At 38.7% G+C, this 16,226-nt stretch overlaps 1 protein-coding gene across 1 annotated transcript; it reads right to left on the minus strand.

Moving 5' to 3' along the window:
- Positions 1-2,228: 2,228 nt before the first annotated feature.
- Positions 2,229-15,662, minus strand: LRRN4 (leucine rich repeat neuronal 4). Its single transcript, XM_069062793.1, has 4 exons — positions 14,961-15,662; positions 12,402-12,606; positions 7,052-7,183; positions 2,229-5,106 (listed from the first exon to the last, which is right to left on the minus strand). Exons 1-4 carry the CDS (start codon positions 15,652-15,654, stop codon positions 3,807-3,809), a joined length of 2,331 nt encoding a protein of 776 aa, XP_068918894.1. The 5' UTR covers positions 15,655-15,662; the 3' UTR covers positions 2,229-3,806.
- Between the last annotated feature and the right edge of the window lie 564 nt (positions 15,663-16,226).

Below are 16,226 nucleotides of genomic sequence, written 5' to 3' on the forward strand. Positions count from 1 at the left end.
AGGAAGACCTGAGTTCAAATTAGGCCTCAGACACTTGACACACTTACTAGCCATGTGACTTTGGGCAAGTCACTTAACCCCAATTGCCCTTCAAAAAAAAAAAGAAAATTTAAACACACACTGAGATTCATGTTGAGTTAAGTAATAAGTCTTCCAAGATATTTGATGCCTAATAGTTTATTTGGTATTTATGTCAGAATAATGATTAACAGAATAGTTATAGCTTATAACATATCTATTACTGTTTGCTACCTAAGGATCAATGATTACTTTATATCTTTGCACTATGTTGCTAAAATAGACAAGTTTTCATAATATTAGAACTTGTATTCATGTGATATATAAATAATAATTTAAAGATTTGTATTTTTCCAAGGTTTTTTTTAAACTTAAAATCTTGTTTTCATGAAGATGATAATAAAGGAATAAAATAGCAGAAAATACTATTGTTAATTTCCTTGATGCTGAATTACCAACAAATCAGTAAATTCTTTATTTCAAACACTAAAGTTTTTAAAGGTATGTGGATCACTGGTAAACCCAAACTGAAATCTTCATAAAAATAAACTGGAAAAGTAGAGCTTGGCAGATTATTTTAGTTGCTGCTTTCATTGCTGCATTAAGAGGCATGTAGATCGGGGCGGCCAGATAGCACAGCAAGTAAGAGCATCGGCTCCAGTGTCAGGATGACCTGGGAATCGAATCCCGGGCTGAGACACTTAGCACCCACCCAGAAACATCTGGCTGTGTAACCTTGAGCAAGTTACTTAACCCCAATTGCTTAGGGGCGGCCAGGTGGCTCAGCGAGTAAGAGCACTGGCTCCAGTGTCAGGATGACATGAGGATCAAATCTGGGCTCAGATACTTAGCACCACACCCAGAAACACCTGGCCGTATAACCTTGAACAAGTTACTTAAAACGATTGCTTTAAAAAAAAAAAAAAAGAGGCATGTAGATGGCATAGTACAGAGAACACAGATCTGGAAGCAGAAGGACCCAAGTTAAAAAATCCAGCCTTAGATACTCATAAGCAAGTCACTTATTGTCTGTCTCAGTTTCCTCATCTGTAAAATGAGTATAATAATAGCAAAATGAGATAGAATTTGTGAGATACTTTACAAATCTTAAAGCACTAAGTAAATGCTAGCTATTACTATTGTTATTATAGAAGGTGACGCACTAAAGCATTGTTTCAGCAATTAATAACTTTTTGTGTATTTCCTTCCTTATCCTGGGTTAAGCGGTAAGCAGCAAAATGTTGAATTTTCCACCTTTTTTTTTTTTAAGATTTGTTCTTTGGATATAGGTAAACTTTATTACTTTCTCTATAGGTCTTTCTTACCTTAAACACATACACATACACACATATCCAGACTTCCAAAGGAAACAAGTTGGACTTTTGATGGTAGAACTATAGATGATCTCTCATCATCTATAAGGAACAATTTAGAAGCATTGCACTAAGTTGATTTTAGATAGAAGATATTAGGAAGGGGAACTAACACAAATTAGTGACGAGGTTATATATATATATATATATATATATATATATATATATATTTTTTTTTTTTTTTTTTAAAGCAATAGGGGTTAAGTAACTTGCTCAAGGTTACACGGCCAGTTATTTCTGGGTGTGGTGCTGAGTATCTGAGCCCGGATTTGATCCAGGTCATCCCGACACTGGAGCCAGTGCTTTTACTTGCTGAGCCACCTGGCCACCCCTGACGAGGTTATATATTGATATAAAAAGATTTTATATATTCATTATGCTGCTTATTGCTGTAGATAATGGGCTGGCAACATTTTGTGTGATAAAATGTTCACTTCTGATGTTTACTAGCTCTTCATTTCCCAGAGCTTGTGACTGACCTTTAGCTGATCTGACCCAGCTTGGAGCACAGGTGAACCGTTCGACCATAAATACTGACATTATTTTGTGATGTTCTGCCAAATTTTGGCTGATTTTAAATTTAAGTCAGTTACAGAACTGTAGAACTGAACTGTAAGGTAGCATCAGACTAGGGTTAGATTTGAGAGACATACCTTCTTTATTTCCATTCTCTCTGCTCACAGTACTATGTATTACCTTGCCTGGGTATTTTTTTTTAAACAGATCATTTTCACATAGGTGGGATATGTGAGAGGACTGTTTAGTCTAAGCACAGATGGTATGTTTTGATTATATATTAAGGGAGAAAAGTGGGCTTGGACCAATTTGTAAAGTATCTTAAAATCATGTACCGTATTGCTTGTGTAACTGTTTATTAGTATAAATCCTCAGATTACCTTAGTTTTTCCATGTAGCTCTTTAAAACTTTACATCTGTAAAAAGACCATGTAATTCAGCTGTTTGCTTTGAAAGTATATTACTGCATTGATTCTATCATTTTACACATGTGAGTATAGCAGTTTGAAGAAACAGTTTTTTTCTGTACAAATATATCCAAAAGCAATAAAACAAACTCAGGAAATATAGCCACCATTAAAGACTTTAAAAAATATTTACATATTCCCATATTTTTATGAAGGTGAGAAACGCTAAGAACAAATCAAAACCACGTGGTTTGTAAGACTAGAAGGGGAATTGTTTTTATCTACAGGTATACTTAAGAATTTTCGTCTATATTTAATATACTAAAACCCCAAAATGTGTTCTTGTTTCCTGTTTTTCACTAGTAGATCTTTTTTAGAATCTTATAGGCTGAAGTTCATAGAAGTAGGTGTTGCTTTTCCCAGGTACTAAGAATAGAGGAGATACCTTCCTTGTGTCTCTGGAAAGTAGTTGGTCTTGGTGTTTTGGTTTTTTTTGAAAGTAGGATATTTTAGCTGTGGAAGTGAAATTGATACACCAGGAATCCTGTCTACCCCCAGCTAACGTAGCCAGAATCTCTGTCTATACTTGTATCCATATATTCCAACCTTCAAAGGAAGAATCCATTGAAATTCTTGGACAAAATCTTTAGGCAAATTGATGTCATGTCTTCAATTATATCTTAACTGGATTTGATGTTTAAAGGAGGCAAGGCTACAATGTGAGAATTCTTTGCTTGCAGTAGAACTTCCTTTTAAATGTTTTTATTAAATATTGAGTTGGCACAAATCTATGAAATATTCAAGGGCTTTACTAGATAGACAGCACATCAGATTGCACATAGCAGACATCCAATAAATGTTGAACTAAATTACTATACCTAGTATTTAAGACAGTATGGAAAAGACAATATATCTAAGAATTAACCTAGCTGAGTTTGGAGAAGATCCATCAACAGTTTGGCAAGAGGGTGAAAATTATGTTATAGCAAATCTCAAAGACTTAATAGTACTTAATTCACTGGTTGTTGAGAGGCTCAAAGGAGATGGTGCCTATAAAACATCTTTCCAAGCCTTGAAGCACTATATAAATTGTAAGTTTTATAATCTAGACATCTTTGAAAGGAGTGCCTGCATACAATGAACTTAATGGGTTCTTGAAGTATATGGTAACCCGCAGTTATTTGGGGAGCGCTGGGAATGACTTTGTGTTATACGTAAAACTACTTCCCTCCATATTCTACCTATTCCCAGAAGTGGAGTAGTCAAAAAGGAAGATTTGGAAACAAGTGATCACGTTCTTTAGCACTCTGGAAGCAGCAGTCAGTAGTGTTCATAGTGACAAATCATAGGATCATAAATTTATCACTATAAGGGACCTTAGAGGCCATCAATCTCTGTTCTCCCTTGGTAGGACTTTGACCTAACTTGATCAAAGGTTGCCAGTTCCCTAGGGTGAGCTTTTAGGCAAAGACCTTGATATTTCTCTCAAGGACTAATTAAAAGTCTGAAGTTTTAATGGATAGTCAAATGCTGGGTTTTTGTAGGAGACAAGATGTGTATCATATTGTTCTGCATGTCTTGTTTTGCACTTCTTATAAAGACACACAGATAGTATAAAGGTGCTAAGTAAAAGCAGTCCACTTGTGCTGCACAGACCTGCAAAAATGAATAAGAAACTTGGCTTTGTTGTAAATGTGGTACATGCTTTTCTCCATTCACTTGTTCTGGTTAGACTCAGACCTGCTTTGTTAGATGCCAACACACATACATTGTATGTTGTACTTGGTGAGAGCCCATGCAAGGGATGCTCCCTAGCTATGGCATAGATCTCTTTCAGCACTGTCTGTTTCTCTGCTCTGTCTTCAGGATGATAGATAAGCTGATACATGTGCACCACTGAATTGGGTGCACACCAGTGGATGAGTGCAGATGTATCAGTGGTCTCAGACACTTCCTGGAGTTTAGGTGGGTCTGGGATGGTATCTTCTCCACTGAGGCCAGGGCACCGGCACCGTGATGATTTCTGGAGTATATCACATGGAGTCTGGAGATGCTTACAAGGATGATAATCACAAAGGATATCTTGCTTAGTCGCATCCTTCCTTTCCTCTTCCTCCTCCTCACTGTAGTCATCCAGCATGTAGATTGGAATCCCTATGACTGAAGCACTTGGCTCATGTCTGTCAGTGGTAGTCTGTGCCCTTTGATTGGTCTGGGGAGTGCTTACCATGTATGGAAGAGAGGGGATCTTAGGGTGCTTCCTAGGGAATGGGGTAGAGTCTGAAGTAGGTACTGAGATACCTGGTCCGATAGTAGATTGGCTAAGGGAAATTTTCCTAATAGCATTTTCTTCCCTTAGTTTTGTTGGAGCTGTTCTTCCAGCACTGGGTGGAATGGCCAAGAAACTAGGACCTCCTGTAGTGACTGTGGTAGGGATCATTGCTATCCTTCCAACACTTTGAGTAGGCAGAGCAAATTTCAGTGTATTAAAGGTAGCTTTCTTGCTCAGGATGGAATTTTCCTTTGTAATGTTAGGTGACCCTAAAGCAGGAAATGCTGTGGGCTCTGTTTTGTGGAAATTGGAAGAAGCCAGTGTCACTGGTTGATTTGATCCATTAAATGGTTTGTTAGAGGAATTGTTATAAGCATTGCTTTCCAAGGAAGGAGGGCTTGATACAATGAAGGTTGTGTTTCTTTTAGAAAAACACTTGCTGTACAGCTGAGAGAGGGAAAGAGAAGACAAAAATGTACTGTTGGGGTCTGCAGTTGGAATACAAAGAGTGTCGTTGGACCTAGGAGAGTAAGACAAACCAGTTAGAGAATACTTAACATCAGTGTTAGCTTGACGATAGGTCAATGGATGGTCTAAGCAGGTGGCTTCTACATAACCAGTCCTGATCTCTGCCAAAAGATCTCACATTCTTACATCTGTCATTCCTTTGGGTGAAGGGCCCTACTGAAATAAAATGTTACTATGAAGAGAAACCTGTCCTAAGCTATTATCAGCCATAAACACCTTAACCAAATGTGTTTATCCAATAAGCTTTGGAACAATGGTAGACCATAGGAGCAGTAAACTTTGCTAGGGAAGTATGGAGTGAATGAAGGAGGTTCAAATAATGAGGTGCTGCCTAGGAGATAAGGCTATTCTGGGTATGGGAGTAGATGGAGAGCCCTTTGAGTATCTAGGAGCTAGTATGGATACCCTGAGACCCTAAGAGGGAGCTGAAGAAGCACTACCAATAAACATCCCCTACTGCACAGTTGCAGAGAGGGACAGCTCTGAACAAAAGGCTTGAAAGACCACCAATACCCACATACTTTTAACTTGTCTGGTAATTGAAGGGGTAAGGACATGATAAGGAAGCAAAAGTCAGTTCAACTTTATCGCAAGAAATATCAGCTTCCCTCACCTGACCTTTATAAGAACTATAAAGTAGGATTTATTTATCATCCATTTTCCAGGAGCTGATGAGCAAATTATGAAGTGGAAGTAACATTATGGGGTGATTGTATGAGGGAGGGATTGTTAAGAGTAGATGATTTCTAAGTGCCCCTTTTAGCAATACTATTGAATGATTAAGTTCTGGACTTCATCATTGAAGACATGGAAATGGCCTAGGTTTCTCAAAGACTGTGCCAAAAAGTGCAAGTTCTGGCAAATCCTAGAAAACTGGAATGGCTCCCAGTATGGGATAAGTGATAGGAGTGTTTGTTGCCCAGAGATCAGCTTCTCAAAGTACAGAAGGGTTCATCACTGATGTGGCTGCAAGGTGAAAAATTTTTTGGCAACTCTTGAAGACTACAAAAATGATGCTTTTCCCATTTATCAGATCGAGAAATCCCTCCTTTTTTAGTTTGTATTTATTTTGCAGACATTTTGTATATACTTAGTTTTATACATGTCTCCCCTGATTGAATGAAAGCTCCTTGAGAAAAGGGACTTCGACTTTGGGTTTTGGATTCCCATCCCCTAATAGTGTCTCTCTTAGGCAGTGCTTAATAAATGCTTGTGGACTGATAGATTGAGCAGCTATCATCCATGTTAGTGGAATGAGTTTGCACGCTGATAGAATTGCAGAGCCTTCAAGGACAGAAGGAAGCCCTTTGAAAAATTAGCCCTAAATTAGGCTTCTTAGCTACTGTTTGATCCTAGCAAAAGTTAACCTTTGCATGGCTCTATCTCAGAATTTCTTGTTAACACCCAGTGGCAATTAAGCTTATTACATAGTTTGGGCGTCCCAGTTTAGTACGATCAATCTGAAGCAAGAAATCATAGTATTTATGTTTGTGGCTTAAGCAATCCTGGGATTTTGGGACAGTTGAAGAATCATGCTAATAAAGGCAACGATTCCTAAGTAGAATGTCCATCAAAATAAAGTCATTTAGCATACAGACTATTGTTGAAGGGTTACATGGGCTCTAAGTTTGAATAGGATGCATTGATAATGCTGTGAGAAGTCTGGGGGTCCTACTTACTCTTCATAATTGGGCACTGATATCTGAGAAACAGCAACCAAGGACCATGTTGATGCCTTACCCCAGAGTAATAATCAAATACTTACATGCTGTTTATCAAAGACTAAGATCCTAGGTGGAACAATACAAATAGAGCATAAAGTAGCAATAGGAGACACAGAAATAATTTCTGTGAGAGCTACTAGTAAAGAGTAAGCCTTAGCTGAGGCCCCTCTACAATAAAATTCTTTTTTCCAATGAAATAATGGAGCCAGTTACCTGCTCAGGACCATTTTCTCAGAGAGAAGCCAAGACAAGTCACAGCTGCAAGTTAAAGGATTTCCATACAGGTTGATGAAAATGACCTGGGAGGAATCCAGAGTCCAAGGTTGGAAGGAACTCAAGTTGCAGCTGAAGGACAAAAAGTAAAGGGTTAGAGAAAGAGAGCTAGGTATAAATTATTTCAGATAGTTTTATTATTGTGGTTATTACAAGGGCAATAGAAAATTTATCAGCTGACTACTGTTGGGTCCTAGGGCCACTCCTAACCAGCTATGGACCTCAAGCCACTTAGTACCTTTGTGTCCTACTTTTTACTTCGGTCAAATACCAGTTCTTACCTCAGATGCTTCTGAGGAGAATCAAATGACATATCTATGAAAATCAATTTAAAAACAATAAAACAAATTATTATGGAATGAGCACTCGAATTTTTGGTTAACAAGACTAATGATGAAGGATTGAGAACCTACACTATCCCAGATGAAAGCCTCTAACATTCCGACATTGCACTGTCATTTTAGAAGTGTTACCTAAGATTAACAACAGTAGTTAACCCTGCTTTATTTTCTATCCCTTAGTCTTTCTTAGGGTCAAGTCATCCTACCAATTGCATACATATGGACACTGGTTGTGTGGAGTGGGGGGAGGGTGGATATGAGGCTATATTCTTAGAAGATGGCAAAAATGTAGAATGGAGGAATTCGGTGTTAATGCCATGGCTGATGCCAAGAGTTATCCCTAGTCTCAATTTTTACTTTACAAAGTGGCAAGCACATTTCCCAATCTTTCCAGAGATAACCTCAAAGTCTCTAACAAGTTGGGGCAGCCAGGTAGCACAGCGAGTAAGAGCACCGGCTCCAGTGTAAGGATGACCTGGGGATTGAATCTGGGCTCAGATACTCAGTACCACACCCAGAAATAACTGGCCGTTTAACCTTGAGCAAGTTTACTTAACCCTGATTGCTTTAAAAAAAAAAAAAACTCTAGCAAGTTAATCAGCAAGTGGAAAAGAGATAACTGATCATAATAACTTTTGATCACCTAATCTTGGTCCAATTTTTGGTGTTCTTTTGCTCAAAATTAGTTTATTACTATCAGTCTACTGTGAAAGTGGTTTCATATTCATCTCTGAAAGTATTGTTGGCCTCACTAAGTTAACTCTGGGTTTTGTTTTTTGTGTTTTCTCCACTTTGTTGAATTATATCATCTCACCTCAACATTCTTGTATATGTTAGTCACATTAAATTGAACTTCTAGAGCAGTGTAAAAAGGGGAAAGGTTACAAAAAGGCAGCCTCCAGCTTGGGGAGTGACAGGGTGGGATATAAAACTAGAAGAGTTCATCTACTTTTCCTTGGACATTAATGGGATGATTGTCTTCATGTGAACCTTAGGGTTTGTTTGTTTTTTAGTATCAACTGCCAGTCTGCTGCAAGCTATGATTGAAAGCAGGGTAATGTTTTGAAAAACACACTGGATTTGGAGTCAGAGAACCTGAATTTAAATCTCAACTTTGTCTAGGTTACCTATGACTTTGGACAAGTCTCTTAATCTTTTTTCAGCCTCAGTTTTCTCAGTGGCAAAAGGGTTGGATCAGCTGGGTGAGCTTGAAAGGGTTTTTTGAGCTCTTAAACCCTATGATCATCTTGGAATAGAACCTCATAGTACATTCATCAAAAATGAGTATTCATTGTTCAAGTAGACATGGTATAATGGGAGAGTGCAGGATCTGGGTCAGAAGACCTGGGTTTGAATCCCAATTCTGCCACTTACTACTTACTTGTATCCTGAAATCTCAGTTTTTTCATCTTTAAAACGAGGAGGACTAGATGACCTTAAAGGTGTCTTCTAGCGCCAAATCTATGATCATAGAATCCTTGGCAATACTTTTTCTATAAAATTCATGGCCCAGGACAATTACTCCAAATAGCTATATCCTAGTAATGACTACTTATAGACTGGAATAGCAATAGCAGTTTTCTCCTAGGGTTGTTAGAGTTGCTTGAAATAATGTGGATAAATGGGAACTTTGCTGACAGTCCAGCCAATTCAATCCAGTTCACTTTAATAAGCTTTAATTTAGTGCCTACTATGTATAAGATACCACGCATTTTATTGGTCAGTGACATGCCTTTTTTTTTTTTCCTAAAGAAAAAGAATGTTCCACTTGTTTTGACTCAAATCTAGCTCTTCCTACTGAAAAGCCTCATTTTCAGTAATGTAAAAGAAATAAGCAAGGTCTCAAATCTACTGATCAAGTGTCTTGTCAATATATTTGGAGAAGAGGAGGAAGGGGAACTAGCCCTAATTAGTATGTGCCATGTACCTGGCACAAATATCTCATTTGATCCTTAATCCTGTGAAATAGGTGCTATTATTCCAGTTTTAGAACTAAGAAAAATGAATCAGAGGTAAAGTGACTTGCCCAGGGTCATACAGCTAGTAAGTATCTGAGGCAGGATTTGAATTCCATCTTCCTGATTCCAGGCCCAGCACAAAATCAGGTCTTTTTGACTCTAGGACCAGCCCTCTATCCATGGCACAACCCAACTGCCTCAATTTCAGATTGATTCTTCTGGCAGTCTCACAGTTTTTAGCCTGTGGCAAAGTTTAGGATATCTCTGGCCATGACCAGACCTCAGCCAAATTATAAAATTTTTCTTCAGCACCTCCTTTTCAGAGCATTCTTCCCTGCCAATTGCCTAAATGATGTCCCACTGCTGCTCTTCTCTGGTGATTGGTGACAAAGCTACTCTTGCTCCCAAGGCAAAATAAAACCAGTTCCATCCTTCCCTCGAATCAAAATGGAAACAACTGGTGCAAAGTGCACTAAATTTAGTGTCAAAAACAAAGTGAATGAAAAATGAATAATGACTTGTAGAATAAGGAATAATAGGAAGCCCATTAAAATAATGCATTAATTGTACAACTTTGAGAAGTTCTACAAATGCACAATTAGGCCTGGAATTTAGTAGAAATGGATTAGGCTAGATCACATTTGGAAAAAGTGCAAGGTGCTTTCAGTGTTTGCTAATTACTGTGTACAATGAAAGCCTTCCTTTTTACACCAATATTCTCCCAGGAATGAGAGGTGACTCCCAATAGTGGAACGCCTTATTTCAGGAGAAAGAAATTTTCAAATAACCCACAAGCAAGTGGAAAAATGTTTAGTGTACATATGTAGGCTGTAGCAAATTACTTAGAATTATGTGTTTGAGAACTGGCATAACAGACATTATTAAAGACATGTATGACCAGAAAATGAGGGATGGAGTAAATGACATCACAAAAATATATGACAAGAGCTGGACAGCTTACTTGTTGCACAGGTTTGGAAGAACAGAGAAGTTGCTCAAGGGCAGTGTTGGGAATCACCAAGTGTAACTCCTTTGTCTACACAGGTGGCAACACATCTGATTTCATGGCTCAGGCCCAGTAAATTGCCTGAGGCACATGAAGGTCAAATGATTCTCCCAGGGCCCTGTAGCTAAGAGTCAAAGGAGACACTTGAATTTGGATAATTCTGACTCCAAGTCTATTCCTGCTGCCTTTTGTACTGGCATCCCTGAAGTACGAAAAGAACCAGAGGAAGGCCTGTAGTACATTGGGTATATCATATGTGGGATACAATGTGAATGAAAAGTCATGGAGAGGTTGTGACCTGCATCAGTGGTGGGACTGCCTATATATATAGTAAAATATGTCTCACCAGTCCAACAAGTAGAAGGAAAGCCATAAAAAAAATGTATCTGTTCTTAGTTCTGTTCACTCAGGACCCGGTTGTCTTCCCCTAGAACTGTCTGGTTAGCTAATTAATATCTTAGCATGTGCTAATAGGTTACTGTGTTGCCCCCATAATGTAACAGCTAATGGGCCTCCAGAAGACCATCGACAAATATACACCAACAACTTACTGTAATACTGGGCATTTTTACTGGGATGCAAGAAACCTTTTTTTTAAGAAGGGAAAGGGAAATTTGGTTCAGCAGTCACTTCTTATACCCGTGTTTCCCCGATAAGACCTATCCCGAAAATAAGCCCTCCCCTTACTGTGTAAGATTCCTCTAAAATAAGCCCTCCCCCAAAAATAAGCCCTATTGAGATTGCTACTGTAGTGAAGGTGATCCCCTGCGCTACACGCTACATTCCCCCCCCCCCCCCTGAAACGCACGCCGCAGAGCTGCATCCAATCAGAGCTGCAGCAGTGAGCGCGTCATCCTGTTCTTCCCCAGTGATTTGCTTATTGAATAAAGGTACATTTTTTTGTTCACATTTACCTGTTTATTAAAATTGCTGTCAATGTTCATTAAAATAAGCCCTCCCCTGAAAATAAGCCCTCTGGTGTTTTTCTGTCCAAAAAAATAATAAGACAGTGTCTTATTATCGGGGAAACACGGTATATACAAGTAGTACCTACCTACCCTAGATCTCACCATTCCTTTATACCCTTCCTCACATTCATGGCCCCTTTTCCTCTTCTTTTCCCTGCTGACGTGTGCTCTGTTTCTAGTTTTTCATAGATTCTGGCTTCTGAATTCTCCCTAGTTTCAGTTTTTCCTCCCAAACTACTACTTACTCAGTCATCATGGATGTGGTATTCTCATGTGTGGTACCAGGCACTGAAGAGTTTTATACCAGTATTCCCACACATTCCAAGGTATGGGGCTACTAAACCAGAACTGCACATTCTCATATAGCAAAACTGGAAACCTTACACTACCATGCTATTTCTAAGCCAGAATTCAACAATGACCCTGAAAGCTTTGCTGCCAGAAGCTAAAATAAATTTTCATGCCAGCTGAGGCTAAGATTTGGGATTGAAGTCACTGCACACATATCTGTGCCTTTAACTAGGCTGTGATTCTCTTTCTAGACTTAACAACAAAGATGGATAGCTTAGATTGGCTTTAATTTCCAGTGTGGCCTCTCTGGAGAAAGGGATGTCACAGTATGGGAACTATTCTGGATATGGCTGACAGAGGCAACTTGCAGCTGCCTATGTGGCATAATCCGTGGGATCTGTGAAGGCTCTCGTCCATAAATAATCTCACCAATTCAGATGTCAAGTGTCTTATATCCCCCCATTAGCGATTGTTTCCTTTGAGTTAAGTGTCTCTCCAGGTTCTTCTTTTAAAATGGAAAGGTCTCTGAGTAGAGAGAAAAGGTTAATTAATGAATTTCCTCACTCCTTTTTTGTGGATGCCATGATTACCTGAGATGCTAATGTGTCCATAAAAATAACTTGGCACAAATGGAAGGTATTAGATCATTAATGCCTTGGGATTTTACAAATGCAGATACACAAACAGTAAGCATATAGATCTGACATCACTCTGAGAAACACTTACTTTTGGAGTAGGAGAGATTGTAAATGAGGAGTATCTTCAAATATTTCTGTATTAACAAAACTCAGTGCTTGAGAGTCTTGGCAATCCAGGATTCTCAGGTTAGGTGTAGCCTTGAATATTTCCCCATCAAGGCTTTTCAGTCTTGCCATCTTCTTAAGGTAGAGGGACCTGAGGTTTGGTATGTCCCTGATCCATCCTAACTGGACTGAAACACAGAGAGAAAACTCCATATTGACCATACAAAGGGAAGCAAAAAGGAAGGAGCACTAAAAATGAGTTAGTTTCATTTAAAACAATTACAAATACAAATGGTAATAATTTCATGAATATGGGAACTAATCAGAACTTAAAGTGAAATTCAAAAGACTACATTTTAGATTCCCTAGTCAGTAATTAGTCTAGAATCTCAACTAGAAAATATGGCTTATGAGAAGGACTGGATCCAGAAATTAAAGACGATAACATCTCATTTGATTCAAAGAACTGGAATGTAGTCCAACATCCTATCAGAATAATAGGCTCATGATAGACCCAGAGCTGAAATCAGAGACACAGAGTTCATCTAGTCTGAACCCCCTCATTCTACTGAGGAAGAAATTGAAGTGAAGTGACTTGTCCAAAGTCACACAGGCAGTGAATAGCATTGACAGAATTCAAAAAGCCTTGTCCTCTTGTTCCAAATCCAGACCCATTTTTATCTAAGATAAAACTGAGACTCAGATTGGTTACTTGCTGAGTGTTACTCTGCTAGTAAAGAGAAATCAGGACTAGAATCTAGACCTTCTGACCTCCAACCCACAATCTGTCTTTCCCCTTATATCATAATAAAACTAAAGAAAAATCAAACCCATCACAGTTCTCCCAAGTAGCTAATAATATGCAGATATGAAATGCAGTGGGGGTAATTAGTGGAAATAAAGGAATGGGGGAGAGCAAGTAAAACAGACAAATTACTTTTTCTTATTTTTTGATTGATTTTATTTCCTGACTTCCCAGCAAAACCAAAAATTTCACCTTCTGAGTTCCATTCCATTTCCTGATTCTCTTTCTTCTCAAGTGGGATTTATGGTGAAAAAAAATCTGCTTTCCTTGAGAGCAATTTGTATCAGTAATGATAACAATAACAGGCATTTATATTGTGCTTTAAGGTTTGCAAAATATTTTACTTATGTTATTTCATTTAATCTTCACAAGAACCCTGTTTTGTTGTTTTTGTTGCTGTTCAGTCGTGTTCAGATCTTTGTGACCCCATTTGGGGTTTTCTTGGCAAAGACACTGGAATGATTTGCTGTTTCCTTCTCTGGCTCATTTTACAGATAAGGAAAATGAGGCAAACAGGGTTAAGTGACTTGCCCAGGGTCACACAGCTAGTAAGTGTCTGAGACTGAATTTGAACTCAGGTCTTCCTGATTCCAGGCCTAAGGCTCTTATCCACTGCCCCACTTAGTTGCCTCAAGAACACTGTGAGCTATGCACATTTAACAGATGAGAAAATCTAAGGCAAAGAAAAATTAAGTGACTCGCCATCAGACAGTAAATGTCTGAGGTGATATCTGAACCCAAATCTTCCTCACTCCAAGTCCAGTGTTCTCCTTCTCTACTAGGCCAACTAAACAAGGAAGTATGGGAAAGGACTGGTCCTCCTGTGGTCTGAACTGAAGTGTACAAACCTAGCACTGAGTCTGTCGAGTCCATCAAATAATAATTATTTCCTGAGCACCTACTAAATTTTAAGCAATTACTATATGTATATATATATGTATATGTATATGTATATACATTCCTAAGGCTGCATTGGTTGCTATTACTCACTAAAAAAACCACTTTTGTTCTATGTCTTTCTTTTCATCCCCTTGTGATATCACACACACACATACACTTTTATGTTCATATATATCTCTTATATATGCATGTGTATATAAACACATGTATGGAATCTTCCTGAATCTAGGGCTAGCCCTCTCCCCATTATGCCACTCTGGCTGGCCACTCTGGCTCTCAATCGAGAAAGATATAAATACAAAAGTCTGTGTGTATGCATATAGAAGTATGTGTGTATATGTGTATGTGTATACATGTGAATATGTATAAATATAATTATAATTCTACATAAATAATGAGTCCATATAAGATAATAGATAATATAATGTTATATATAAGTATATACTTATATAACATATGCATATATTTATGTGTGTATAATGTATATATTACATATAAATATGTACTTATGCACATATATGCATATAACAAAACACAAACACATTCTATGGTGGGGGGGGTGTATACTTTTATAGTCACATCTTCTTTGCTTGAGAGCCACAGTGGCATCATGGGGAGAGGTCTGGCCTTGGAGTCAGGAAGATCTGAGTTCATGTTCTGCCTTAGACATACATTTGATCATGGGAAAAGTCATTTCACTTCTCAGTGCTCCCCAAAGTTACCTAAGTTGCAGATGAGTAGCATCAGTAAAAAGGGTTTTTACACACCAGAAATTCCCCACTATAATGTTTATTGTTTAAATCCCAGTCCCATTCCTAGAAAATTCCTCAGACTTACTTTCTGGAAGAAAAGTGCCACTCAGATCCAATACTTCCATGCTATGCAGAGGTATCTTTTCTCCAACTTGGCCTAATATTCTTTGAGCAAAGGCTGACTCTTTAATTCCTTCTCGGTCATCTTTTCCCAACAGGGTAGCCGACAGGTTAAGGAAGTGTAGGGATGGAAAGCAGGAAAGCGCCCCGGGTTGGATTTCCAGGATAGGATTTCCCACAAGTGAAAGCCATGTCAGGTTCTGCAATATCATGGTCTGGCAGCTGGGAATGGATGAAAGCTTGTTGTAGCTTAGGTCCAAAGTTTCAAGGCTCTCAATGACAGGAGTTTCCCCCCAGTGAAGCTTTTGGATCAGGTTGTTCCTCAAGATAAGAACTTGAAGATTGGAGAGGTCCCTCAGGTCCTGATCTCTTAGTTCCTTGAGCTGGTTGCTGCTTAGGTCTAAGCTTTGTAGTGTCCTTGGCAGACAGGGAGGGAAGCTTTCAAGGCTTCTGTTCACTAGAAACAAGGTGGCTGTTGTCTTATTGAACTCTTCACAAGATAAGCTAGAAAAACTGAGGTTGTCCTCCCAGGGGCCAAGCTGGGCAACTTGAAAGAGAGTTGCTATTGCCTTTGGCACGACAATACCTTCTTTGCTTGGTGGGCTGTCAGGTGCTGCCCAGCCCAGCTCCATCATGGAAAGCAGCAGCAAGAATAACATCCTATGGTTTCAGTAGACTCCAAGTATGGACCTTTTGGGGAGGGGGAAACAAAGACCATCAGAAGGCATAGGAAATACAATTGCTGTTTAGTGCCTAGAAGTACTTTCTAAGTAAAAGGCTGAGGTGGTGTTTCCTATTATACCTGGAATGGTTACTTAGAAGCCGGGAATGTAGTAGGATTTTTACTAGAATGAAAACCAACTCTTCTAAAAAGCCTAGAAGAAAAAGCCATTGCTATAATCTTAGAAAAGCCTGAGATATTTTGATATGTAGAATGTCAGGCTTTAAAGACCCCCAAGGTTAACACCCTTACTTTCTAGGTGGAGACCATTTCCTAAAAATCCCTGAGGACCCTATGTATCAAGCTAGACCATTAAGCTGGCACTCTCGGGCTCAAAAAGTGGGGCTTGAAAACTTGATGAATCCCAGCTGAAATCCTTTTCCTGTAGGAGGGGTTGGGAAGAGAAACCACGAGCTAAATTCCAGGGTCTTTGGGAATGCAGTCTATTTTTTTAATTGTTTAAAAATTATGAGCTTAACAAGCATCAACAAACACGAACATATCCTTATA

Source organism: Petaurus breviceps, unplaced genomic scaffold (genome assembly GCF_028583685.1).
Source record: "Petaurus breviceps papuanus isolate PSGF00001 unplaced genomic scaffold, PetGlider_PUasm1.0 90504, whole genome shotgun sequence".
In the NCBI taxonomy this organism is placed as follows: domain Eukaryota; kingdom Metazoa; phylum Chordata; class Mammalia; order Diprotodontia; family Petauridae; genus Petaurus; species Petaurus breviceps.

Excerpts from the sequence above, each read along its gene's own strand:
- LRRN4 (XM_069062793.1), bottom strand. The coding sequence starts at position 15,654 with ATGTTATTCTTGCTGCTGCTTTCCATGATGGAGCTGGGCTGGGCAGCA. Across the intron at positions 7,184-12,401 it reads CAATCTCTCCTACTCCAAAA|CTGCAACTTGAGTTCCTTCC; the intron begins GTAAGTGTTTCT and ends TTTGTCCTTCAG. Across the intron at positions 5,107-7,051 it reads GAGAAAATGGTCCTGAGCAG|GTCCAACGACACTCTTTGTA; the intron begins GTAACTGGCTCC and ends TTACTCTCCTAG.